This window comes from Micromys minutus (genome assembly GCF_963924665.1).
Source record: "Micromys minutus genome assembly, chromosome: 5".
NCBI lineage: Eukaryota > Metazoa > Chordata > Mammalia > Rodentia > Muridae > Micromys > Micromys minutus.
In genome coordinates this window covers 57,125,068-57,150,552 of record NC_137974.1, presented here as the reverse complement: position 1 = coordinate 57,150,552, position 25,485 = coordinate 57,125,068, and the positions used below count along the sequence as shown (strand labels likewise).

General features: G+C 46.8%; 1 protein-coding gene across 6 annotated transcripts in view; it reads left to right on the top strand.

Annotated features, from left to right (window-relative positions):
• The window catches only part of TRERF1 (transcriptional regulating factor 1), a gene marked incomplete at its 5' end in the record, with an annotated part of 41,574 nt that extends 16,928 nt beyond the window's left edge, over positions 1-24,646 (top strand). For 4 of the 6 annotated variants that reach the window (XM_080916872.1, XM_080916869.1, XM_080916871.1 and 1 more), the window contains 5 exons: positions 4,651-4,739; positions 7,312-7,425; positions 14,976-15,179; positions 18,391-18,602; positions 24,241-24,646. In XM_080916872.1, the coding sequence (XP_080772998.1) occupies positions 4,651-4,739; positions 7,312-7,425; positions 14,976-15,179; positions 18,391-18,602; positions 24,241-24,562 (941 nt within the window). In that variant the 3' untranslated portion in view covers positions 24,563-24,646. Of the gene's footprint in view, positions 1-4,650; positions 4,740-7,311; positions 7,426-14,975; positions 15,180-18,354; positions 18,603-24,240 lie in introns of all 6 variants that reach the window. The other 2 variants (XM_080916873.1, XM_080916870.1) reach the window with 1 other exon arrangement.
• Between the last annotated feature and the right edge of the window lie 839 nt (positions 24,647-25,485).

Below are 25,485 nucleotides of genomic sequence, written 5' to 3'. Positions count from 1 at the left end.
TGCTAGAATTACTTTATAAAGAACACAGCTGTGGGCGCTTTTATTTTTCTTTTATTTTACTATAGAGTAGATTTCTTACAGAAGGACCTGAGTCAGTACATTCTCTTGCCTCTCCTGACACAGCATTTGCAAAAACAAATTCAACATATGGGCTCAAACTGAGGCCCTCCCTCCTTTCTGCATCTAGAAGAAACAAGCCTGCATTCGAAGAAAAAAAAAAAAAAAGTCTGACCTTCACCTGCTATAGATTCTGTATGACATTGAAAATCTGACATAAATCCTCCCATTTTTTACAGTGAGCATCTCTTTTTGCCGTAACCACAATAATGACATCGATAAAAGTTCTTTTTTTTTTCCCCTTTAATCCTAAAGGAAGCCAGAGAAACCCTCTAAAAAGATACTGTGTCCAAGTTTTCTCTGCCCCAGGAATGTCTTTTTAATTGCCTGGATTTGCAGCAGATTGGCCCCAAATTAGCCACCATACAGAGGCTGTTTCCCAGCAACCAAAGCTCTGCGCATTATGCCTCTAGACGCGATACTAGGGCCCATTTCATCCAGTTAATTAGGCTCTTTGTCATTAGCCTTAATCGGCTTGTTAGGGCCCCTGCTGATAATAGCCCAATAGCCAGGAATCCCCAGGTGGAACGAGTAAGTCTGGGGGAATGTCAGCCCACTAACCTCATTTGCCAGCCTGGAGGGCAGCAGACATCTTACAAAAAGAGACAAAGCTTTGAGAAACCAAGCAAGGAGTTCCAGCAGGGACAGGCAGCCTTGTAAGTGGCCACACATCAGAAGGACAACGTGTGTCTCCTAGCCCGAACTGATACGGGATCTGCCTCAGGTGACCTTCAGAGACATGGAGCACCTGTTTATGACCACACAGTGTTGGTCACAGTGAACTGGCCACCTGTGCCCAATTCAAAGGTGCGGAAACTACGACACGGATTTCCTTTGTCACACCCTAGTGATGCCATCTGGGGACAGTGCTCGGATGTCATTTATCTATACCAGGAACTCAGTCCAAGGCCAAAATGTGGAGCTTCAATCTCAGGCGCAGTTCCGAGTCTCTGGCCATTTGTTGTGTGCCATACCCTGCTGGGTGCACACGCACACATGTATAAGCACTTTCCTTTTCACACATCCTAGGACCATCTTCTCTAGGCTTGTGCTCCCCATCACTGTAGCCTCAAAGTAGGAGTGACACAGAGAAGAAGCGAGCCACCCTTCCACCATTTTTCTGGACAACTGAAGACCTGAGACAGAAAACCTCACTACAGAGCAACAACCCAATGCACGTCTCCAAGAGGTTTCCCCCCCCCCTTTCAAGTGTAGGGACTTCTGCCTAGCAGACGGATCAGCAAGCCTTATGGACACAAAGGAGTGGATGCCCAAAGTAGGCAGAGCTGGGAACTCAACCCTGCTCTTTGGACCAGCACTGAGATAGTGAGCCCAGTGAGACATAGTAGTTAAGTGTGGTCTCCATAGAGATGTCACTGGCTTGAGAAGGCTGAGTAACCCTGCCAAACCTGATGATCCATCTGAGGGAGCATCCAAGGGCCACCCATCCTTGAGTTGCAGGGGGCAGCACCATGCCCCCCTCCCCTCACGAGCTTCTGTGACTGAGCTGCTGGCACTCTTTCTGACCCTCTTACCTCTTCACTGTTTTGGTGACAGCTGAAAGGAGAGGACTATTCCTTAATCGCCCCCACTGAAATTGCTGGCTGGTTAATCTCTGCCTTCTTCCCCTTTGGACGTCTCCAGCATTGGAGAGGAGCTGGAAACCCTCTCTCCCCAGGTCCTGGAATGTTGGTCAGGATTTGAAGAACATTATGGGATGGCTATGAAGGCACAGATTGCTTCATCCCCAGCCCTCTACAGAGTTGCTATGGCTTCCACAGACCCTGATGGCTTCCTCTGCTGAGATTGAGCCTATAAATGAGAAGATACTTCTATGCAGCATTCTCTTCAAAACTCTGAGGACACAACCTTGCAAAGCAGTGGGAATAGTGATTTTAAAGTTAGGGAGACCGTGGTCTGTTCAGAGTCTGGAGCCTGAGCTCTTGGTGGTTATTTCACACACCTGCGTTTACAACACTGGATCACATACTCCCTCAGCCATCCTAGGATGCCTGCCCACACACAGAGGCTTCTCTTAATTCAGAGGGATTTTTTTTCATATGCTTGGATAGAAAATGCTAGTCGGATTGCCTGTGCCTATGTCCTGTCAGTTGGCCAGAGGACAGTGGAAAACTTGGACCTGCACTAGCTGGGAGTAAAGATGCTGTGGGCGTCAGGCATGGTGAACCCAGGACCTTGGAGGCAGGGGCAAATAGATGTCTGTGAATAAAAGGCTACACCAGGAGACTTCTTTAAGAAAGACAAAGGAAAACCAGAGTTGTAAGAGATCTGAGAAGGGAGATGGACTGTCAGTGGCCAGCCACATGCCGTCCAGGAATCAGATGTCATGAATTTGGGAGACGGAAGAACACTGTGGCTATCCATGTACCCACTGCGGTGGTCAAACCTGCCCTGGCGTACCCAGAACTAAGAGCCCTATAGTTTCTGTTGCAAAATTTAAATGCTTGAGATTGGGTATTTCGTAGAGAAAAATAGATGTATTTTGTCTATAGTTTTATTTGTTTTTGTTTGTTTGTTTTTTAAAGTTAATGCCTATAGGGAGGGCATCATGACAGCATAGCAGGTGGTGCCATCTTGGCAGGCAGATTACAACAGGGAAACATCACTTGGTGAGACAGCGAGCCAGAGAGTCACTGGGGAGGGGCTGGGAATGGCTTCCCGCCAGGCCCCACCTCTCAGAGGATCACTCCTCAACACCAGCATCCCATGGGCTGCACTTATAACTTGATGCTAGACTTATACATTTAAACCTCTCCAAACCACAACAAGCCTCCCTCCCACCCACCACGTAGGCTTTGTTTCTTGCCCCAAATAAGCTGTTCCATTTTGGATCCAGTCTCCTTAGCATAGCCTACTCTCCTAGTAAGGAAAAACCATGAGTCAGGTTTGGTCAGCGAGACCAATAGCATGGCAGGAACACTGCCTGTGCACCGTCGGGCTAGAGATCTGCTAACTGCCCCCTGAAGACCTCTACATCCTCATCTGTAAAGTGGGACAGCAGTGACACCAGCCTTACAGGATTGTTGTTAGTAAAGCCTGGTGACTAGTTAAAGTGTAAGATACTTATATCTGGAATGTAGCAAATATTCTTCAATATGTTTCCTTTAGCTGTGGAGAGAGCGTTTGCATGCTTCATGCACATGCAGAGTTCGGGAAGAACAGAGTATCCTCCTTTATTCTCTGCCTTATTGTTTAGACAGGGTCTCCCGATGATTCTGAACCTTGGTTCATGGCAGCATGGCACGTGCCACCATCTTCGAGGGCTGATTATAACAGAAACACCACTTGGTGTGACCTTTAAAACTCCAGCATGATTTTTTTTTCTACCTCGCAGCCTTTTCGGTTGTACCAGCTCTGACCTGTTCCTTCTCTGTGTCTTGGTTCAGCAAGGCAGGCTGGCCAGTGACCCCGAAGGATCCACCGGTCTTCCTCATAGGCTTGTGTGTGCCATGCGTGTTTTCACATGAGTACTGGGGATTTGAACTCAGTTTGTCTTGTTCACACAGAAAACACTCTTACTCACTGAGTCACCCCCCCCCAGTCCCTCATAGCTCTTTCTTCCTGACACCAAACCTCACTTGTAGCTGACACTCATAAACATGATGAAGGAATAAACTGGATTATTCTTGTCTCTGACTTTGCACTTGAGTTTTCCTGCCCCTGAATTTTCTTCTATCTCTTTCTTGCCTGACTGGCTTTTTTTTTGTGACCTTTCAAATTCCAGTGTGGCATTTTTTTCTACCTCACAACCTCTGGCTTCCCTGGCCCTAACCTGAGTGTGGGGATCCTTCTGTGTCCCACTAAAAAATGTTCATTTACCAGCATGCTTGCAGCTTTCACCTTGACTACCGTGGCCTTTGGCCTTCGAAATGGTGGAGTCAGTGAACCTAGCCACGCCCTGAGGCCCTGATAAGGGGTAACTGTGTGAGCGCTCACCTTCTTGAATTTAACAATTGGGCAGATGCTGTGGATAGGCCGCACCAATGATCACTCATGCCCCCACCCCCTTCAAGTTTTTGTATGGGATTTTTAATCTTTACAAAAACCTAATGTGGGGACAGTTTTAATTACTGCTGCCATTCAGTGATTGCAAAACTGAATGAAGTCTTGGGTTTAGTGACTTGTCCAGAGCAGAGCTGAGATCTGAGCCAGGATCAGGGCTGCTGTTTCGGAAGCTGCTGTTCAGTTTTTCTAAGCAAGGCTTCACCAAGTAGCCCCAGCTGGCGCTGGGCTCCATCCTCCTGCGCACACCATTGTTCCTGGCTCTAGACTAGCTTTGTATTCAGACAAGGGTTTCCGTTTTGTTTTGTTTTGCTACTGGACTTCATGTTGCACAGGCTAACTTTAAGTCCACTAGGTAGCCCAGGCTGGGGTTGAACTCCTGACTCTCCTAACTCTGCTGAGCACTGAGTCGATGGGTCCGAAACACCTCTGTGCCACAGTCTTGCTTGGGTCACGGGGGGGAGTCTAAGAGCATGAGCTGACCCTAATGGAAATTCTGTTTTGTTCCAGGTTCTGACAAGTGGACATCCCTAGAAAGAAAACTGTTTAATAAAGCATTGGCCACTTACAGCAAAGACTTTATTTTTGTACAGAAGATGGTAAGCCTCTCTTCCCCACTGCTTATATGATGGAACCTTGAGATTCTGGACATCACGATAGTGAGATACTTTGTTTACTGCTTTTCTAACATCCCCGAGAAAAGGTCTGTCTCCCACCTTTGTGAGGAGTGCTGGTGTTGTGTGGTGCCAGTTTTGGTGACTGAAGATAATAAGGGAAAGAATTCATTGTCTGGACTCAGCTGTATTGAGGTTTCTGTGCACGCGTGTGCATGCATGTGTGTGTAAGTCAGGGGAGAACCTTGGCTATTGGTGCTCAGACACAGTCCCCCTATCTCTTCTTAGTGGCTTATTTTTATTTTACGTGTGTGGATGTTTGCCCGCATGTATGTGTGTGCACTGCACGTTTGTCTCATATCCACAGAGTGAGGAAGAAGATATCCGGTCGCCTAGAATAGTTACCGATGGTCGTGAGCCACCATGTGGGTGCTGGGCATTGAACCTGGGTCCTTTGCAAGAGCAGCCAGTGCTCTAACCACTAAGCCACCTCTCCAGCCCCCACCATCCATGTTTTTTCTTGAGACAGACTCTTGATAGCTTTGGAGCTCACTGAGCAGGCTCAGCTGGCTGGCTGGTAGGTCTCAAGGATTCCCCTGCCTCCACTCCCTAGTGCTAAGCTCACCAGTGCGCTGCACCATGCTTGTCTCTTTTAGAGGGGCTCTTAGAGTAGAACTTGGATCCTCCTACTTGCCAGCCAAGCTTCCTCCTCCTCCTCTACTCTTGGGCTTCTGCTTTAATACTCATGTTTGAAATGTACCATTTCTTCTCTACAGCCAGAGCTGATGCTGAGTCCCAACTTCCACAGTTTATAGCATGTCTAGGCAAGGGATGGTGCTTTTTTAAAATATTTATTTATGTGAGTCCACTGTAGCTGTCTTCAGACACACACCAGAAAAATGCATCAGATCCCATCACAGATGGTTGTGAGCCACCATGTGGTTGCTGGAATTGAACTCAGAACTCTGGAAGAGCAGTCAGTGCTCTTAACCACTGAGCCATCTCTCCAGCCCAGGATGGTGTTTCTGACAGTATTTTTCTAAGACCATGTAGAGGGGAGAGAGGCATGTGGTCTTCCCATGCCTACCTAGTGTGAGGATTTCTGGAGTCAGACCCATTTATCAGGACAGCAATGATAAAAATAGTATCTGCCAGGCATGGTGGTACACACCTTTAATCTCAGTGCTCTGGAGGCATAGGTAGGTAGATCTCTGTTGGATCCAAGGCCAGCCTGGTCTACATGGCAAGCTCCAGGCCAGCTTGGGCTGTATAGTGAGAAACTGTCTCAAAAACAACCCTTTACCCCCACCATCAAAATCAAGGGGAAATGATAACTATATAACATTTTACAGAAAATAGATGATTGACAGATAGGTAGGTAGATAGGTAGATAGATAGATAGGTAGGTAGGTAGGTAGGTAGGTAGGTAGATAGGTAAGTGGATGGATGGATGGATGGATGGATGGATGGATGGATGGATGGATGGATGGATGGATGGATTCTCCCAAGGTTGGAGCACAGCTCAATGGCAGAGAACCTGACTAGCATGCATGAGGCCTTGGATTCAAAAGGAAAAACAGAAAGAGGAGATAAGGTGCCCATCGAGGAAATCAGACATTACTAGATAACATATTTGCTAGGCTTTAATTGGCTGAGAGCTGTTTAGAGATAGAATTTAAATGTTTCAAGGTATTCCAACAGCGCTATAAAGAAAGAACCTGACATTCTGCCTGCTGAGTATTCAGGAGGTGGTGGCCCTGTTGGCTTGGCCTCTGCTGGGGCACAAACAGAAGGGAATCAGAGCCACTGAGGGTTGGCTTGCTCTGGGATTCAAACCTTGTGCTGTCATGGCTGACAAGCCTGACTTCTTGGAGGTTTCACAGATCTTGGGGACCAAGCTTCCTAAACATGAGCCCTCTGGAGACAAGCCACACTAAAACTGTGGCACTCTGCCTATACTTCTTAATGCCCCTGTACGTGGATTCCACGTGCAGCATTTATCAGCCAATACTGTTTATTACCAAGGGCTCTGGGGCAGTATCTCGAATCTCATGGATGACTCCAGTGTAGGAATTCCAAATGACGGGAGGACGTTGAAGAAGGCAACAGACATTTCTGGTGGTACCCTCCTCGTTGTGTAGGTGGCTGTATCCCTACCCTGTCACCTCCATATCTGGGTGGCTTGAACCCCACCTGAGCATAGAGGCCTATGATCTAAGCAGAGCAGTGCTTCATTCTGAAATACACATCAGATTGAGCATCCCAAATCCAAACACCTAAGATCCGGATGCTCTGAGGGTTTAGAACAGCTAAGATTTTCAGGTGAGAGACCGGTGCAGTCTCTAAATCCAAACCTGACCCTTCTCGTCCCACACATATGTGGTGTTTTAGTTACAGCATTTACAGGGAGTTGAGATCCAAGGATAACTTTGAAGAGTATCTCAAGGATCCAACTCAGGCTTGGCAGCATATAATCCCAAGATCCACTTGGTGAAAGATTCCAAAGTCTGCCTGCCATCGGGTACTGGAGCTAATCGTGGGCGCACTTTCTTGGCAGGTGAAGTCGAAGACAGTGGCTCAGTGTGTGGAGTACTACTACACTTGGAAGAAGATAATGCGGCTGGGGAGGAAACACCGGACACGCCTGGCAGAAATCATTGATGACTGCATGGTGAGCGTTGTTAGTCGACCCCTCTGGCCCCTCTGGCCCTGACTGCACTCTATTCCCAGGCTAGTAAGTGGGTAGTGTGGTTTTGGCTTTCTCGGGTAGCAGCTAGGAAAGGTGACAGAGTTTAGTTCCCTGCACACTTGTGAAAATTGGGACTTGACTCCCTGCTGTAGGCAGAAGGAAGGCATTCCCTGGTTCAGACTCTAGCCCTCCCTTTAGTAAAGGCTTTGTGTTTGTAGGCAGGCAGGAGCCAGAGTGAAACAGGGTGGTCTGTCCCACTGTTCACTTGGTTGACTCATAGGAAGGTGTTCAATCCCACTGTAATAGCCTTTCTTGAGCCTTCCATGACAGGGATGTCATTGGCCTGAGAACATCACATGTGGGGGTCTCTGTGACCACCAAGGTCAACAGAGTAACAGTTGGCAGGAGGCCAGAAGGCAGCTCAGTAGCTGATGACGGTTTTAAGCACAACACAGTTTGGTGAAAGTCTTTGTAAAGTGCATGTGACATCTTCCATAAAGCGGGTTCTATGGATTGGTTCATGATGAGGATGGGGGAAGCCAGTGTGGTCTTTGCCACAGAGATAGCACTGAGGTCACCAGGCTATTGACCTCATCTGCTCCCAGCCTTCATGGTGGATGGGTGGATAGCAGGTAACAGACCCCTTCCTTCAAAAGGACAACCCTCTGTGTTCACCTTAGTGCCTCCCTCATCTCTCAGAAAGATGGAGGTCTGAGATTGTGTGGCATTCTCGCTAAAGCATGTCCAAGAGGCACTTTGATCTATAGGTGGTATTACCAGAAAGTCTCATCACTGAGGAACTGCTGCATGAGTGTGGATGATCCTGTCTTTACGTGACTATCCACTCCTGACATGGATCTTTATTAGCAGACAATCCAGAGTCATATTCTAGACCCAAGACCTCATGACTCGCTGGTCATCCCAGCTCTCAGAAGCTGGTGACGAGGAAGGTCAAAATGTCTAGGTCACTTTTGTTTACATAATTCATGGCTAGCCTGGGCTACATGAAATCTTCAAGAAAGCCTAAATAAACAAAAATAAAATTTAAAAGCAAAGGCCTGTGGCTACAGAGATGGCTCAGTATTTAGAGCGCTTCCTGCTCTTCCAGAGAACCAGAGTTTGGTTTCCAACATCCAGATGGCAGCTCCAGTACCAGGGAGTCAGTGCCCGCCTACATTCGTAACATACCTGCTTTCACAGTGTGAACACATACAGGCTGTGGTGGCACACACCTTTAATCCCAGCCTGGCCTATAGAGTAAGCTCCAGTTCAGCCAGGGCTGCACAGAGAAATCCTGCCTCAAAAAAAGTTTGTGAGTAAATATGCAAATCTTTAAAAACTGAAAATATAAAATATGAAAGGAAGAAAGAACAAAAGAGAAAACAATCGACCTAAAGTATCTAATCCCCACAATATGCACATCAATATGTGAGCTGAAAGACTGTTGAGTGGCTAAGAGCACTGTCTGCTCTTGTCGAGGATCTAGGTTTGGTTCCCAGAACCCCATGGTAGCTCACGGCTGCCCGTATCTCCAGTCCCAGTTGATCTAGCGCCCTCTTCTGGCTGCCGTAAGCATCAGGCACAAAGCATGGTACACATACATACGTACAAGCAAAACATCCATGCCTGTAACATAATTTTCTTTATCAGTTATTTTCTTTTGGAGGAGGGCGCAGGCATTTATTGGGGATAAGGAAACACACACATGCAGCAGACACAGAAAAAAGATCCTTTGCAGGGCAGAGGAGGAACTAGGGAAGAAAAAAAAAAAAAAATCCTAATTTCCTTAATGTTTAGACAGCAGTATATATGGATGTCAGCAGTCAAGAGTCAAGATGGTCTGTCTTTTCTGACCTCACCACTCAGAATCTATCCTAATTAGGATGTATGTGGAATTCCACATACAATGGAAACTTGACTGTGAATTCCAAAAGTGTTTTATTTGAAAACAGTACGAATGAGAACCAGAAAGTCTTAGAGTAAAAGGGATACCCACTCTAATGGGCTGCGGCTCAGGGGTCACCGAGCCACGCTGTCCACATGAACAGAACAGACAGTAAGTGAGGAATCACAGGAAATGCTGCCCTGAGGCCTGGGACCTCACGCCCTGCTGACCTGTAAAGTGCGACGGATGGTTTCAGTGATTGGGACAGTCCCTTTGGTTTCTAGAATGTTCTGGACCATGTCAGCGTTGTTTCAGGAAAAAACATAATGGGATCTCAGGGACCGGGGAGGTAGCAAAGTTATTAGAGTGGTGGTTCCAAGAGCTTAGGGACCAGAGTTCGATTCCCAGAATCTATGTATACATCATGTGAACAAAGCTTCGTAGCTATAACTTTAGTTTTTAGAAGGCTCAGAGATCTGGAATCCTGGAGCAAGATGAACGAACTAGTCATGTCTTTGAGCTCTGGGATCAACTGAGAGACCCTGCCTCAAAGAACACAGAGAGTGCTAGAGGAAGGAGCCACATGCAACCTCAGGCGTCCACACACATGCACATGAAGAAGTCGGATGGTGTGGTCTGCTAAGAGAGAGACATTTCTCAGGCTCTGTTGTAACAAGGGACTGGGGACAGTGCCCAGGGGAATCGGAGTATGAAAATGATGCTCAGGAAATTTTTGTCAAGTGAACAGTTTCCTGAGGCAAGGGTCACTGGTTCGCAGTAGCATCCCTGTGTGAACGTCGGGGAGGGGGGAGAATGGAAAGAGCAGAGATGCCGTACAGAGGAATGTTGTTAAGGGAGGCATTGCCATCCAAGGTAGGAGCTCCATCTTGGCCAGTGTATGTCAGCAGAGGGAGTGCCGGGCCAGAGTGCTGCCTCAGAGGAGGAAGTAAAGCAGAGGTGTCACTCCTCCCAGCTCATTGACAATGAGCCAGCATTAGGGTAGGTTACAGCATCCACACCCTTGTCTCTTGTATGTTCAGGGAAAGCAAAAGGCTTATGTGCAAAGATGACTCAGGCCCATTAAAACAGTCTTTGTTTAAGACCTGAGTCATAGCTCCAGCTTCCTCTCTTGGGTTCTGTGAGTACAGCCAATAGTCCAAGGACCAACCGCCAACTAGAAACGGAAACCTGGGAGGGCAGGGAAAGGTGCAGGAGGCCCAACCCTAACACATGATCCTGACCCTCAGCCTTGGGACAGGTGAGAGACCAGTAAGATGGCTCAGCAGGTAAAGGTGCTTTGCAGCCAAACCTGCTGATCTGGGTTCAGTCACTGGGGCCACAAGATGGGAGGAGAGAACGCATTCCTAAAAGTTGCCCTCTGACCTCAACATGCAGTATGTGGGTGGGTACACACCCAAATAAATGTGAGTTAAAGAAGGCAAGTGAGCATTTTTCCCAGAGGAAGTACAAAGGGACTTGCTGAGGGACAGCTGAAGGCACAGGTTCTGCAGACGGTCAGGGGTGGGTGTAACATGCTCACGTGTTCAATAGGATAGTATGGGTCCAACCTGAGCCACGTCTGACCCTCTCTCACTAGAGCCTCTCTCGCTAACTAGTGAGGCTTGGCTATCCAGGGATCCCAGGGAAACTGCCCGTCAGCACCTCCCTGGCTCTGGGATACAGCTTTCATAGGCATATGCCACCATGCCAGACTATTTTTGTGGTTTCTGGGACTTGAACTCAGATCCTCATTTTGCAAAGCAAGCACTTTACCAATGGGGCCAACTCTCCAACCCCTCAGTCCAATTTCTTGGTCAGCTATATGAGCTTAGCAAAAAGACTTCTCTGGCTGACTATGATTTCTTTAATTCAGAAATCTGTATAGAATTCTGGGAGAATCATATGTCCTGTGAGGGACAGGGAAGGAGAGGTGCCCAGTGAGTACCACACATTTAATACCTTTTCCTCATTGCTATCAAGAGAAACCCTTGGGCTGGAGAGATGGCTTAGCAGTTAAGAGCACTGACTGCTCTTCCAAAGGTTCTGAGTTCAATTCCCAGCAACCACATGGTGGGTTGCAACCATCTGTAATGGGATCTGATGCCCTCTTCTGGTGTGACAGCGACATTGTACTCATATACATAAGATAAATAAATCAAAAAAAAAAAAAAAAAGGAGCAACCCTGACAGTTGGATGTATGTCTTTGGCAAACCTGAGTTGGATGTCTGTCTTTCAGTTTCCCTGCTTGCTGCAGCATGGGTATAAAAGAGTGTCCTCTGCAAAGAGCTTGTGGTGTGGACACTTGAGGTTTGGGCACTGTGTTAAATTTCTCATTCCTTGAACTGGAGAGATAGCTCAGTGGTTGTGAGCAATTGCTGCTCTTCTGGAGGAGCTGGGTTTTATTCCCAGCACCCACAGAGGGCTGCTCACTTTTGCCTGTAAATCCAGCTACAGGGGATCTAACACCCTCTTCTGGCTTCTGCAGGCAGGGCATTCAGGTAGCATACACACACACACACATACATTTTATATAGATATAATTATTATATAGGTATAATAATTATATCTATATAAAACTGTGTGAGTATGTGTGCACACGTGCATGTGCATACGTGTGCATGTATTTTTTTCCTCCCTGCCCTGTGTCTGCCCAGTTCCCATGTGAGGTTGTAAATGCTTCCATCTGCAGTGCGTCATTAAATGGCCACCATATAGCTACAGAGTGCTGCATGCTGGGGTCTGAACCCCCATCTCTGTATATGAGTCACTTCACCTTGATGATAAATATGTTGGGAACGTGTACAGATTGCCATTTGAAATTTTAAAAGCCCGTCTGAAGTCCTGAGAGGTGCCATGCAGTAGAATTCAGTCTACCATTTTGTGGCTACAAATATGAAAGATGTCTTCAGAGTTCTTAAGCCAACAGAGATGGCATTGTGAGAAAATTGTAATTGTGATGAGTACCGTGGAACAAGTGCCATAGTTATATAGTTTTAATTTGTAGCTTGTCTTATAAATGCCAAAGTGGAGGCCATGTCTGCTTAATAGTTAAGACTAGTGTCCCAGTTTTTTTAAAGGGGGCATGCACTGTTTTGCTTGAGACTCTGGATTTGAAAGGGATGGGTAAGAGGAAGAAGGCCACCTATGAAACCAACCTGTGTGTTCTGTACTAACAAGGGACCTTGTTCTAGAAACTACTCCATAATAGGTGTTGGGCCTGAACAGTTCACACTGCCTATGTAATCATTACTAATTGACCTTAATTAACTGGCTGGCAATTGGCCATTTCTTAGCTTGCTAACGCTGGCTCTTGAGTCTGTGTCTACATGGACATGATGCCTGTGTGTTGCATTACAATGTGAACAGCATTGAAGAGGGAAAGATGTTAACTACCTTGTGTTGGCTGCTAATGTCTCTGTAATTCTCCCACACCTGACCCCTAAATCAAAACTGGAGAGTGGCCATTATGGTGTGGTATTATATGGTTGTAATCCCAGCTCTCAAGAGGGAGAGACATAAGTTACAGTCCAGCTTGGAATACATAATGAGTTTCAGGACAATCTACACTATGGTATGAAACGTTGTCTTAAGGGATGGGGGTAGACATGACTCAGTGGTTAAGAGCACTTGCTGCTCTTCCGGAGGGACCTGGGTTTGATTCCCAGCACCTGCATTAGGTGACTCACAACAGCCTGTAACTCCAGCTCCAAGGGATCTGATGCCTCTGGCTTCTGAGGGCACTTACTTGCCCGTACCCATACACAATGACATCCATGTAATCTAAAAATGAATATAAAAAAGCCAAGAGTGGGGCTGGAGATATGGCTCAGTGGTTAAGAGCACCAGCTGCTCTTCCAGAGGTCCTGAGTTCAAATCCCAGCAACCACATGGTGGCTCACAACTATCTGTAAGGAAATCTGATGCCTTTTTCTAGTATATCTGAAGAAAGAGTACTTTAGGTAGGTAGATAGATAGATAGATAGATAGATAGATAGATAGATAGATAGGAAGGATAGGATAGATAATCTTAAAACAAGAGAAACTGAGGCAGGAAGATTGTGACTCCATAGCCAGTCTGGGCTACATCATAAGATCCTGACTGGGGAGCAAACAGGATCTGTCTTAGCGGGAAAGCAAGTTAGGTGTCGTGAAACTGTGCTTCTAAGTCCAGCATTGGAGAAATGAGAGCGGGAGTTCGGGAGTCAAGAGCAGCCTTACCTACAAAGCCAGTTTAAAGCCAGGCTGAGCTACATCAACAGAAAGGATGGAGAGACAGCTCCTCAGCTCAGAGCACTCATTGCTCTTGCTGAAGACCCAGGTTTGGTACCCAACATCCACATTAAGCCCATACCCACCCGTAACTCGCGCTCCAGGGCATCCGATGCCCTCTGGCCTCCTTGAGCACTGACTTGCACTTGGGGCACATAAGCTCATGCAGACTCAAAACCATACAGATAAGTAAAAATAAATTAAACTTTAAGCCAAATTAATTCCCCGAATTCTTTTCCAGCCCACCCACACCTCCCTGCTCAATAACTTGCTATTTGGAATCTTATTTTATGCTTATGAATGTTTTGCCTGCATGTTTGTATGTGCATATATGTGCCCACACAGTTCAGATCTCTGGAACTGCAGTGGTTAGGAGCCACCATGTGGGTACTGAGAACTTGTCCTAGGGCACTGGCAAGGACAGCAAACACTCTTAACTGCTGAGCCATCTCTCGAGACTCCACCTAAAGGGTTTTTATAAAGATTTATCATTTTGTGTGAATATGTGAATATGTATTGTGTATGTGCAGCACATTCATACTGGTGCCTGTAGGGGCCACAAGAGGGCATCATATACTCTCAAACTGGACTGTGATTGGTTGAGAGCTGCCTAATAAGCACTGGTCATCTGGAGAACAGTACTCACTCTTAAGTGCTGAGCCATCTCTCCAGCCTTTATTTTTTTTTTATTATTTATGTGTGTGTGTGTGTCTTTATAAGTGTATGCCCTGTATATGCAGTACCGAAGGAAACCAGAAGGTGGCATCAGAGTCCTTTGAAGCTGGAATTACTGGTGATTGTGACCTACACCTGGGTGCTGGGAACATAGAAATTAGATCCTCTGAAAGAGCAGCCAGGGCTCTTAATGGATGACCCATCGCTCCAGTCTCCCTTACCTTATTTTTTGAGCCTGGGTCTTTTCACTACTTGACTAGATTGGTTGGCCCACAACCTATGGGGATCCTATTGTTCCGACCTCTCAGCACTGGAGGCACTCCACACACACCTGACTTTTGTCTGGGGACAGGGACTGGGACTTCCAGTCCTCATCCTTGTGTAGCAAGGCCTTACCCACTGTGCTATTCTCCCCTCCTCCTGCCCCCAGGCAGGATCTCCACACCTTTCCCCTCTGCCTTAGCAAGATTTTCTATAAAGGATCATGAGGGAGGGGGTTACCCAAGTGAATTAGGAAGATTTCTTGACCTCAGGATCTCAAAGTGTCCAGAGACCAAACCTCCCCACCCCCGCAGACTGTCACCTCCCTACCATAAGAAGAGTAACAGGGCCCCAGTGTCCCAACACCTCCTGGAGTGTGATTTCTGTTCACCACAAACTTGCCTTTGAGAGACATTACCCTCTTGATTTTGTTAACAACAGACCAGCGAAGAGGAAGAGGAGGCTGACGAGGAAGAAGAGGACCCAGAAGAAGATAGGAAATCCATAAAAGAAGAGGAGAGTGAAGTACCCAAGTCGCCAGAGCCACCGCCCGCCCCTGCCCTGGCTCCCACTGAGGGGCCACCCATGCAGGCTGGTGGCCAACCCTCAAGCTCCTTCATTTGTGAAATGCCCAACTGTGGGGCTGTAAGTATCTGTGTTGTCCCCGGCTCTGGGACGTGAGGGTCATGCAGCTGTGCCTAGTTCTAAGACCAATGGACGTCTAGCAGAGGCCTGCCACGTAGCTACCACTTTCTTACAATTTTGGCCAAGTGGCTGTATGTTCTCTGCCAAGCATGACGCTGCATGCTGGGGATTTAGGAGGGCCCCTAAGCCAAGGGCGGCTCAGGCCTGTCATTCTCAGCACTATGGAGGCTGTGCGGACGAATTAAGACCCTGAGGCCAGCCTGAGGTATAGAGTGAGACTCTGCCTCCAAGCCAAAAACAAAAAACAAAAAGACCCAAAAGAAAAACAAAACAAACACCTCCCGCCCTGCCTTCAGGAAGTGTGTGATTGACAGTTTTGCATGACTGCAGGCCTCCAGAAGGTACGTGTTGTCTACAGCACTGTCTGCTGGGATTCTGCAGGTCCTCGGACTGTGTGTCACCAAAGGCCAGATTACAGCTTGTCAACATGCAGTTAAATTCACTAGAAGATTCCATCAGGGTTTCCCTTTTAGAACCCAATGGCTCTCCTGAACTGCCTCCGGTTTTATTTCTCTGGAAAATTTAGCTTTTCATATTCTATAAAGTGTTACTACGTCTAATTTCGAATGTCACATTAGTGACATCTAGGCAAATTGTTTCCAAGCAACTGAAGTCTGACTTTGCAGTCTGAGGAGGCAGAGCTTCAATAAGCAACTTAGTAATGTGACCAGAATGAGGGAGAGTCTGGGGACCCCTCCACCTCCTCCTGAGCATAGAAGAGACTGGTGGGGCGTGGGCATTGTCCTCTAAGGCTCCACAGTCTAGAGGCTTCTGTGTGTTCTGCCTGTCCCCACTAGTCTGCACAGCTGGAATTTTCCCCAGTTGGGTTTCCTGAAGCCTGACACACGGTCATAGACAGTTCTAGAGGTGTCTGTCGCCCCTTCCCCGGAAGCCCCGCTGTACTCCAGCTCATCTCTGCCTGTCTAATACAGAGCATATTAAGTCTGCCATTTAAAGAAAGACTTTAAAGAGTTTATCCTGGGCTGGGCAGGTGGCACGCACCTTTAGTCCCAGCCCTCTGGAGGCAGAAGCAGGCTTCTCTACTTTAAGGCCAGCCAGGACTACATAGTGAGTGAGACCTTGTCTCAAAAGAAAGAAAGAGGTCCTGAAGAGATGGCTCAGCAGTTAAGAGCACTGACTGCTCTTCCAGAGGTCCTGGGTTCAATTCCCAGCATCCACATGGTGGCTCAAAACTATCTGTAATGGGATCTGATGCCCTCTTCTGGTGTATCTCAAGATAGCTACAGTGTACTTATATATAATAAATAAATAATTTTTTATTAAAAAAGAAGTAAAATATTTTAGAAAATGACTTAAGAAAAGTGAAAAGGCTTTAAAAATAAATAGAAGTGAGCCAGTCGGTGGTAGCACACATCTTTAACCCTATCACCTGAGAGGCAGAGGCAGGCTTGAGTTCGAGGCCAGCCTGGTCTACAGCGTAAGTTCAAGGACAGCCAGGGCTACACAGAGAAACCCTGTCTCAAAGACAAATAAACAGAAAATCAAAGTGTATACATGTTCCATTCCCTATGTGAGAGTGTGAGAAATGGCCAGCATGCTGGGTCTCTTATGACCTGACCTCTGTTCCAGCATTGCCATTTTGCCCAAATTGCTTCCTGCAGACAAAGATGTGACTTTAAATGACAATTTTTCTTGTTGAATTCGTTCAGAAATTAGGTGCTTTTTCAATTCATTGTTTGGGGTACAATCAATGTTTGGTTTTTAATTTGGGGGGTTTTGGGTTTGGTATGGTTTTTGTGGGGATTGGGGGTCATCTTTTACTTTGCCCAATCAGACATGCTCAGCAAGAGAGACATTCTTAATGACTTTTTAAAAAAATCTCACCAAAGAAAGTGTGATTGATGGTTTATTCCATGACCAGCAATGAAGACTGTGTTCAGTAAATCAGAAATAGATTTTTTTTAGTAATACAATAAAAAGTATCTATGAGCTAAACAAAAAGAGGCTGCCTAAACCCACCGAGATGGAATAAAATGGTTTGGCGGGCTGTGGACCATAGCCCAGTACTTCAGTGGCTCTGGATAATTTGGTCCTACAAGAACATTTTTGCTAGGACTGGGAAGGTGAGATCAGCATCTGGTAGGTAGAGGCCACCGGGGCCTCTAAACACCGGCTGTGCACAGGACAGTCACCACCTGTCCAGCCCAAGTATCCTTGGCACTGAGGCCAAGAAGCCCAGCTCTGTGCCAGTATTTGAAAAATTAGTCAGGCATGGTGTTAGACACCTGTACTCCCAGCCCTTGGGTTAGGAAGGCAGGAGGATTAGAAATTGGCCTATACAGTAAGGTGAAGGCCAGCCTGGACCACAGACTAAACTCTAACTCAGTGAAGTCATTGGTTTGCGGATTTACAGCCAGGCACAGTGATACAGGCTTGTAATTCTAGCACTGGGAAGACAGAGGCAGGAGGATTGACTCATATTTAAAACTATATTTTAAACTGGTCTACATAGTAAGTTCCAGGCCTGCAGAGTGACCCCTGTCCCCCAAACTATTAAAAAAAGCCTAACCTTTTGATTCTGCTAAAGTTTGGGAGTCTTAGAAGTGGCTTCTGCGGTGCCCTTGGATTGCAGGTGTCGCTCAGAGTGATAACATTCATCTAGCACGCATGAGGCCTGTGTTTCCTTCCCCAGCATCATGGAAAGCAAAAAGATTTAAAACAATGAGCTACTTTTAAATACACAGAATAGGCAATAAAAAAATAAATAAAAATAAAAAACAAAACCATATGCTACTGAGGGGCCCTCTTACTCCTCTCATTTTGCAAACAGTGGTGGTGGGTGGCGTGGGGGGGGGTTATTTAAGAATCAAATGGTTTAATGGCCTCTGATATTTGCAACAGTTTCAAATTAGAGTGGATAGATGCTGAATCTTCTGGCTTTGAGACAAGAGCTTTGTCCTTGGTACTAAGCCACCTGGCCTTGTGCTCTGGTTAAACCAGTGAAAAACATTTTATCAGCACAGCATTGTGGTTGGGGTATCTGGGCTTTGCTTTCTGTGGCACACACCCAGTGCTTGCTTGTGTGAGCCCTGTGCTGTTTCGTGTATCCCATGTTTTGCCACCAAGTAACTAACAACCCTAATTTCCTTTTCAGGACTGTAGATGTCATGTCGCTCCCTTTCTTCCTCAGGTGTTCAGCTCCCGACAGGCACTGAATGGCCACGCCCGCATCCATGGCGGCACCAACCAGGTGGCCAAGACCCGAGGTGCTGTCCCCTCTGGGAAACAGAAGCCAGGTAGCACCCAGAGTGGGTACTGCTCAGTAAAGAGTTCACCATCTCACAGTACCACCAGTGGAGAGACAGACCCCACCACCATCTTCCCCTGCAAGGAGTGTGGCAAGTAGGTACACTTGAACCAGGGACCAAACCCAAGGTCAAAGTGAATGATGGTTCTGTGGGGGCTGTTTCTTCAGCTGACTCTCAGGACTCCCCTTGATACCACCCCGGGGGAAGGGGGCTACAGATAGATCTCCTCACTTTCTCTATCCATGCCTCTGCCCACAGCAGACATTACTAATCAATCACTGCATTCTCTAACATCACATCACATTAAAACTCGGTATCCTATCCTTTATATTGTAATGATGCAAGCTGGCACATCTAGTTGATTAAAGTCCAGGCATAGGATAAAACCTATTTCTCGTGCCTGTCCCTTTAGATAAAACTTAAAACAACACCCAAGGGAGGAAGCTAAAGTAATTGAGAAGAATAATGTCTAGCACTCTACCACATACTTCATGTGTGTGAACTCATTCAATCCTCACAGGAAAAAACTCCTCCCAATGCAAGCTGCCTTCACGCTTATTTTACAAGTAAAGATTTTAAGGTCAGGTAAAAATAATTTTTCCCAAGTCGTACTGTCAGGAGAGCAAAGCTGAGGTTTAAGCCTTGCTGTGTCCAGATGCAGTGCCTGGCCTCTCCATGCTGCTCCCGGGTTCTGCTTTGTTGTGATTAGCTACATTTCAGAGAAGCCCAACTGGTGGTAAAATGTGTGGCTCCTTCACAGCTTCCTTCTCGGTGACTCTGCTCAACCCCAAGGCTACAGCATTGTCACACGCTGGTAGCTGGGTGTTGCTCGCTACAGTCTCCAGTGTCTCAAGCATATAAGGAAAGGACCTAGAGTGACACCTACCAGGTGGCTCTCTTAGTTCATAAGTGAGGCCAGTGGGGACTTCTGTTTCCATGTCCTCGCAGGATATGACAGGTGGGCTGGACGGATGTGTAAAAGGAACATGTGTTTGCCTGATATGGCTGTCTCTAAGGCTCGCTGCCTCGTCTGCTAACCTAGGTTTAGGCCTGGAAGCTTCTAGCCCGAACAATTTTATCTAGGCCTAGAATGTTTTCAGCCTCTGAGACTTGCTTCTTGTTTTTTCAAACTCCAGCTGGGTGGTCAGCTCAGCTCAAACTCTTCTCCAAGCTGACTGATTCACGCTAGCTTCTTTCTTGGCCTCCGACTTTTTGCTCTGTTTGGCCTCAAACTAACTTTGGCAATACATTCTAATCTGGCTCCTCACTCTCTGGCTCATTCTGTCTTCACCTGAGTCTAGCTTGTTCTCTCTCTGCAACCACTCTCTATAACTGCCCCTCCCCACTGCCCCTCCCCACCTCCGCACTGCTCTCTTAAGCAGCTTCTCTTTCCTCTCCTCCTATCCTATTCTGCCAAATCTTTCTCTGATTTGTCACTTTGTCTGCCACTCAATTAGACATCACTTTCAAACATGAGTGCTTCCTTCTACAAATTAACTTTACCTTCATTGTTTGGAATTAAAGGTGTGTGCTGAGGATTTAATCCCAGCCAGAGGGATTAAAGGCGTGTGCTAAGGACTGAGCCACACCACAACTAAAAAAAGAGTTGTTTTTTTTTTTTTCAGTAAATAACAATCTCAGGGTTCACAGTGTGATCACATATCCCACAACAGAGATGTGTAGCTGTTCTTTGCTACTTTGTGGGGTCTTCTATTTCCTATTTGAGGGGCCCTTTCATCTATCACTAGATAGGAGAGAAAAAAGGATAGAGAAGAGAAAAAGATAAAGATTCCTGAATCTAATTTCTGTATTGTTATTTCTTTGAACATGACTAACATACCGCAGGCAACCTCCCTGAATAACCACCAACCATCAACCCCATCTCTCAGGGCCCTAGCATTTATACACCTACTGAAAAGTCCAGAAACAATGTCAAAAACTGTCTGCAGCTGGCAAAACCATACCTCTACTAGAGCAGGAGACAAGTCACAGTCAGCAGCTGCAGACCGTCCGAAGCAGCCCCATAGCCCTGCCTCGGGATTAAAACGAAAATATTCCTATATTTTTGTGTTTTGTTTTTTTAAAATTCCAGAATTCTCACTACAGAATTAGCAGTTGGGAACATCGATTGCTCTTCCAGAGGACCTGGGTTTGCTTCTAACACTAAATGGTAGCTAACAACCATCCATGACTCTAATGCCAGGATTTCTGATACACTCTTCTAGCATCCACAGATGCTGCACAGAATTACATGCAGGCAGGCCCCATTCATATAAAAAATAACCAAATAAAAAGCAATCATGATATTAAAAAGGAATGCTAATGTATCGGACAACTTGATAGCATTCAGCAATGGGCGGGTCCTCCGTGCTTTTGCCCGAGACTATTTTAAATGATGTTTTATATCCCTGAGTCATTTACTTCTTTCAATAGTCCTGAGGGGGGATGACTATCTTAGCAGACAAAGTGATTGCTGCTACTGGCCAACATGTCCAGATCCCACATGGGAGGTAACTGACTTCAGAAAGTTGTCTCCTGACCTCCACATATACAGACATCATGCCACGGGAGTGTGTACACCCATGTGCACAAACGCTTGTGAACATACACAGTTAAGTAATTGACAATATCAGAAAGCCCAGCAAGACAGGTGGTTTTCTAACAGAACATGGGTCTAGGGAAAGTTAGGCTTTCAGCCATGAAAGGTGATCTGAAATGGATGAGCCTCTTGTTTAGACTTCAAGACGCTCGGGCCGGCCTGGCCTCTTACGATTCAGCCACTGGGCTCTGTGCCCCTCACACTCTGAGGGAGGCACAGAAGAAATGAGCCCCCAGATGGGTCTGCAGGTGCATTACTGTGCCATGAAGGAACCAACCTGGGCTCAGCTATTGCCACCTGTTGTCCTGAAAACAAAGTGTGACCATCAAGGCCTTGCCAGTTTCCTTTGAAAAGGAAGCAAGACCCTTCTCTGTCATCCACCAAGTGGAGACAACAGCCTCCTCAGGCAAAATCTCCACAGGATGGCTGAGGAGCCCTATTCTTAGAGTCCAAAATTTGGTGTGCAGGTACTTGACACTGCAGATGAAAAGTTCCACACCATGACATTTTGTTTCATTCAAAAAATGACTGAAAGCCACTCAGCACTCGATACAATGGTGCACACCTGTGTCTCCAGCACACGGGGACTGATGGGAAAGGATCACAAGTTCAAAGGCAGCCTGGACTATTGTGTGAGAGCTGGTCTCAGATGATATATAAATGGATGGATGGATGAATGGATGGATGGATGGATGGATGGATGGGTGGATTGATGGATGGATGGATGGATGGATGGATGGATGGATGGATGGGTGGGTGGGTGGATGGTTGGATGGATGGATGGATGGGTGGATGGTTGGGTGGATGGATGGATGGATGGATGGATGGATGGATGGGTGGATGGGCAAACAGATGTAAATGGATTATGTATTCTAGCTTGTCTGTATAAATGTCACAAAACCCTGATATTTTATTTATAAGCCATAAGCATAGATTGGGCAGGTTCTATGCTATTCTCACCTCTATCCAAACCATATGTCCCTGTTACTTGCTGTTTTGAGTCTCACCTGAGCTGCTCCTGCTCCCTCGGCCTGTCCTCAGGGTGTACTTCTCCTGGCCAGGTGCTCATGAGCCATCTGGTCTCCTGGCAATCGATCTCTGTCCTCGATCTCGTCTGTCCTCCTTGTGGTCCCTACCTGCAGCCCCTAGCCTGGCAACTGAATACCTCTATTCTATTCTGCCTGTCAGCCATTGTCTGTCAGCCACTTCTATCTAACCAGTCAGAGAAGATTGGCAGGCAAAGTTTACACAACATCATTTTGTGTACATGAGAATGTGTTCATCTGGATTGCCACCAGATCTTGGGAGCCAATATTTAGCATTTGAATACCAGACCAACCCCCAATAGACAGATGGATAGATGGATGGATAAATAATTTAAGGTTATCCTTAGTTGTATAGAGTTGAGGGCTAACCTGAGCTACAAGAGAGCCTGTCTTTTTCTTTCTTTCTTTCTTTCTTTCTTCCTTTCTTCCTTCCTTTCTTTCTTTCTTTTTAATGTAAAAACATGCTCAGTCGTGTGTTAAAAGTGGGTGTAAGGCAGTGAGTCTCATGCTTAGACTTGGGTCCCGTCTGCAGGAAGTCTCACTGAGTGAAGATCTATAGCACCTGATACGTGTGGGCAAGAGAGCACTTACCTCATACTTCATGCTTCCAGCTATCCTTCAAAAGCACACAGTGAACGTTTTTCTTGTCTTTCTGTTACTTGAGATCTTTTCTTTCTGTTTGGCTTTGTTATTAGTGTGCATGTGTGCCCACGCACATGCCAGGACACACATGGGAGGCCAGGGGACAGCTCTGTAGGGTCAGTTCTCTCCCTCCAACTCTATGTGAGTCCTGGAGGTGCAAACTGAAGGTGGTCAGGCTTTCCCTGCAGATGCTTTTCCCAGCCGAGCCTCTCACCGGCCCCTCCCCAGATCATTTCTTAGCCAAGTCCAAGCAAGACTTAATGAAAACTAGAATTGTCTCCTGATGTTTTATAGGTAGAAACACTGAACAAGTTCACAGCCGGCCTCTTTCAGCTGCTCAAGTCCTGTTCATTTTCCACAAGGCCAGATAGGAGCCCTCAATCTAGAACTCAGGCTGGGTGCGGATAGGAGGGTTGTCCGATTGGCTGGTTAGTTTAGGAGAGAGACTAAATTGTATTTTTGCTGTTCTTTCTCTGTAAACACGAACTTACATCTGGGCTAGCTCTCCTGAAAATAGCTTAGATAGTAAATGGTGTAGCATGTGCAGGCCACGATATGTCTCACCGCCTCGCCTCCCATCACATCCCAAAACCAGTAGGAAAAATAAATCAACAGACACAGTTGTGTGCCAGTGCCTAGAATAACAAACAGGCTGGACCCTCGATCTAAAGACTCTAGCATCCTTTTATCCCAGGGTTGTAGGTACCATTGACATTTTGGATCACATGATTTCTAGCCTGGATTTGGGAGAGAGGACCAGCCTTTAAAGTCAGACATTTAGCAGCATCCTTGGCCTCGGCTTGTGCTAAGACACCTCCTGACTTGGTCACAACAAGTACGTCTCTGGACTTTGCCAGATGCTTTCTGAGAGGGTGCAGCCTCTCCTAGCTGAGACCCGCTTTCATTCTAAAGAAAACAGTATGAAATGATAGTTATGATGGTGTGGGGGGGGCTGCAGCAAAAAGAAGTGGTAGAGGGAAAAAGTGGGGGGAAAAGGGCCCCCAAGTGTGTGCAGAAAGCCTTCCAGCCCTTTGACAGGAAGAAGGCCTGAAGCCAGGGACAGAGGTGGGCTGTTTTATGGTGAGACTGTCATCAACAGAGTTTGGAGTTTTCCAATCCAGAGGGTGTAGTTAGGGTTGGGAATGGGAGGAGGCCAAAGGAGGGGCAGGAGCACCTGCTAGACTGTGGACAGACTGGACACCATTTTCGGTCACCCTTAGCACAGGAAGAAAACAGGGCACGCCATCCGAGTTTTCCTGTCCCCATTCCTCTTCCTCATAATGCTTGGAGAGATGTCTGGTCACAGCAAGAAGCCATCCCAGACCAGACCTGTATGCCTCAGTCCCCGAAGTCCCTGCAGGAAGCTTCCGGAAACGGGCATCTGTATCTCTAGGAGCTAAGGTCGGTCCATAGGTTTCACAGGCTGCTCTCTCCCTCCTTTTCAGGGTCTTCTTTAAGATCAAAAGCCGGAATGCACACATGAAAACCCATCGGCAGCAAGAAGAGCAGCAGAGGCAGAAGGCTCAGAAAGCAGCGTTTGCAGCAGAAATGGCAGCCACCATCGAGAGGACTACAGGGCCGGTGGGGGCACCAGAGCTGCTGCCCCTGGACCAGCTGAGTCTGATGAAGCCAGTCAAGGATGTGGACATCCTGGATGATGATGTGGTCCAGCAGCTGGGCGTCATGGACGAGGCTGAGGTGGTAGGCACGGATCTTCTCTTGGACGACCAAGATTCGGTTTTGCTTCAGGGTGATACAGAACTCTAAACCTTCATCACCTAGAGACACAAGCCACGGCCTCCCCTGTTGTCTGCAGAACCTGGACTTCCGGCTCCTTTGGAAACCCTTTTAAACTACCTGTTTAAAAAGCGGTCCTTTTCTTCAGGTTAAGGGAGGGGAAAATCCAGTTCTTTCTCTTTTACCTTCTTTTACATTGTTTTTGTTGGGGGTTGGGGGGAATAAAAACTTGGCACAACTATCTTTAAGAGGTGTCTCATCTGGGCTGTGTTCTCATGAGGCTTGTTTCCCTCGGGATGAGCCTCGCCTTCGTGTTGCTTTGCTTTCAGATGTCAGCCACCCTGATTGCCTTCTATCTCCAAACTTTCGGGGTGTGTGTGTGCGTGTGTGTGTGTGTGCGTGTGTGTGTGTGTGTGTGTGTGTGTGTGTGTGTGTGTGTGTAGCAGGTTATCCCATTCATTCTGGGACTTTAGGCCACGTTTTCCCACGAAGAATTATTTTATTCTGTTCTGACCTTCCAGAAAGAGTTCTCTCTCAAATCAGAAGAATTAACACCTCTCTCTCTCCCTCTCTCTCTCTTTCTCTCTCTCTCTCTCTCTCTCTCTCTCTCTCTCTCTCTCTCTCTCTCTCTCTCTCCCTCTCTCTCTCTGGCCAGTGGAGTTCTAAACTTATTTTGCACCACTTGAACGTACTGTGAAACTTCTTTCACTCTGACTTGCTCTAACATGTGTGCTGGACTGAGGTTTGCCTAGATGTTAGCTACAGAGAGATAGGTTTTTCTCACACATAGAAATAGCAGATGCCATTTCAACTGCTTTGAAAACCAACACAAATGTGTCCAGATCCAAGTTTGCATTCAAACAATGAATGTATTTGTTCCAAGTCACTTACCAAAGCAATTCCAGACTTCTCTAAGCTACATGACTTTGCTCTGTCCCCAACAGCAGGGGATG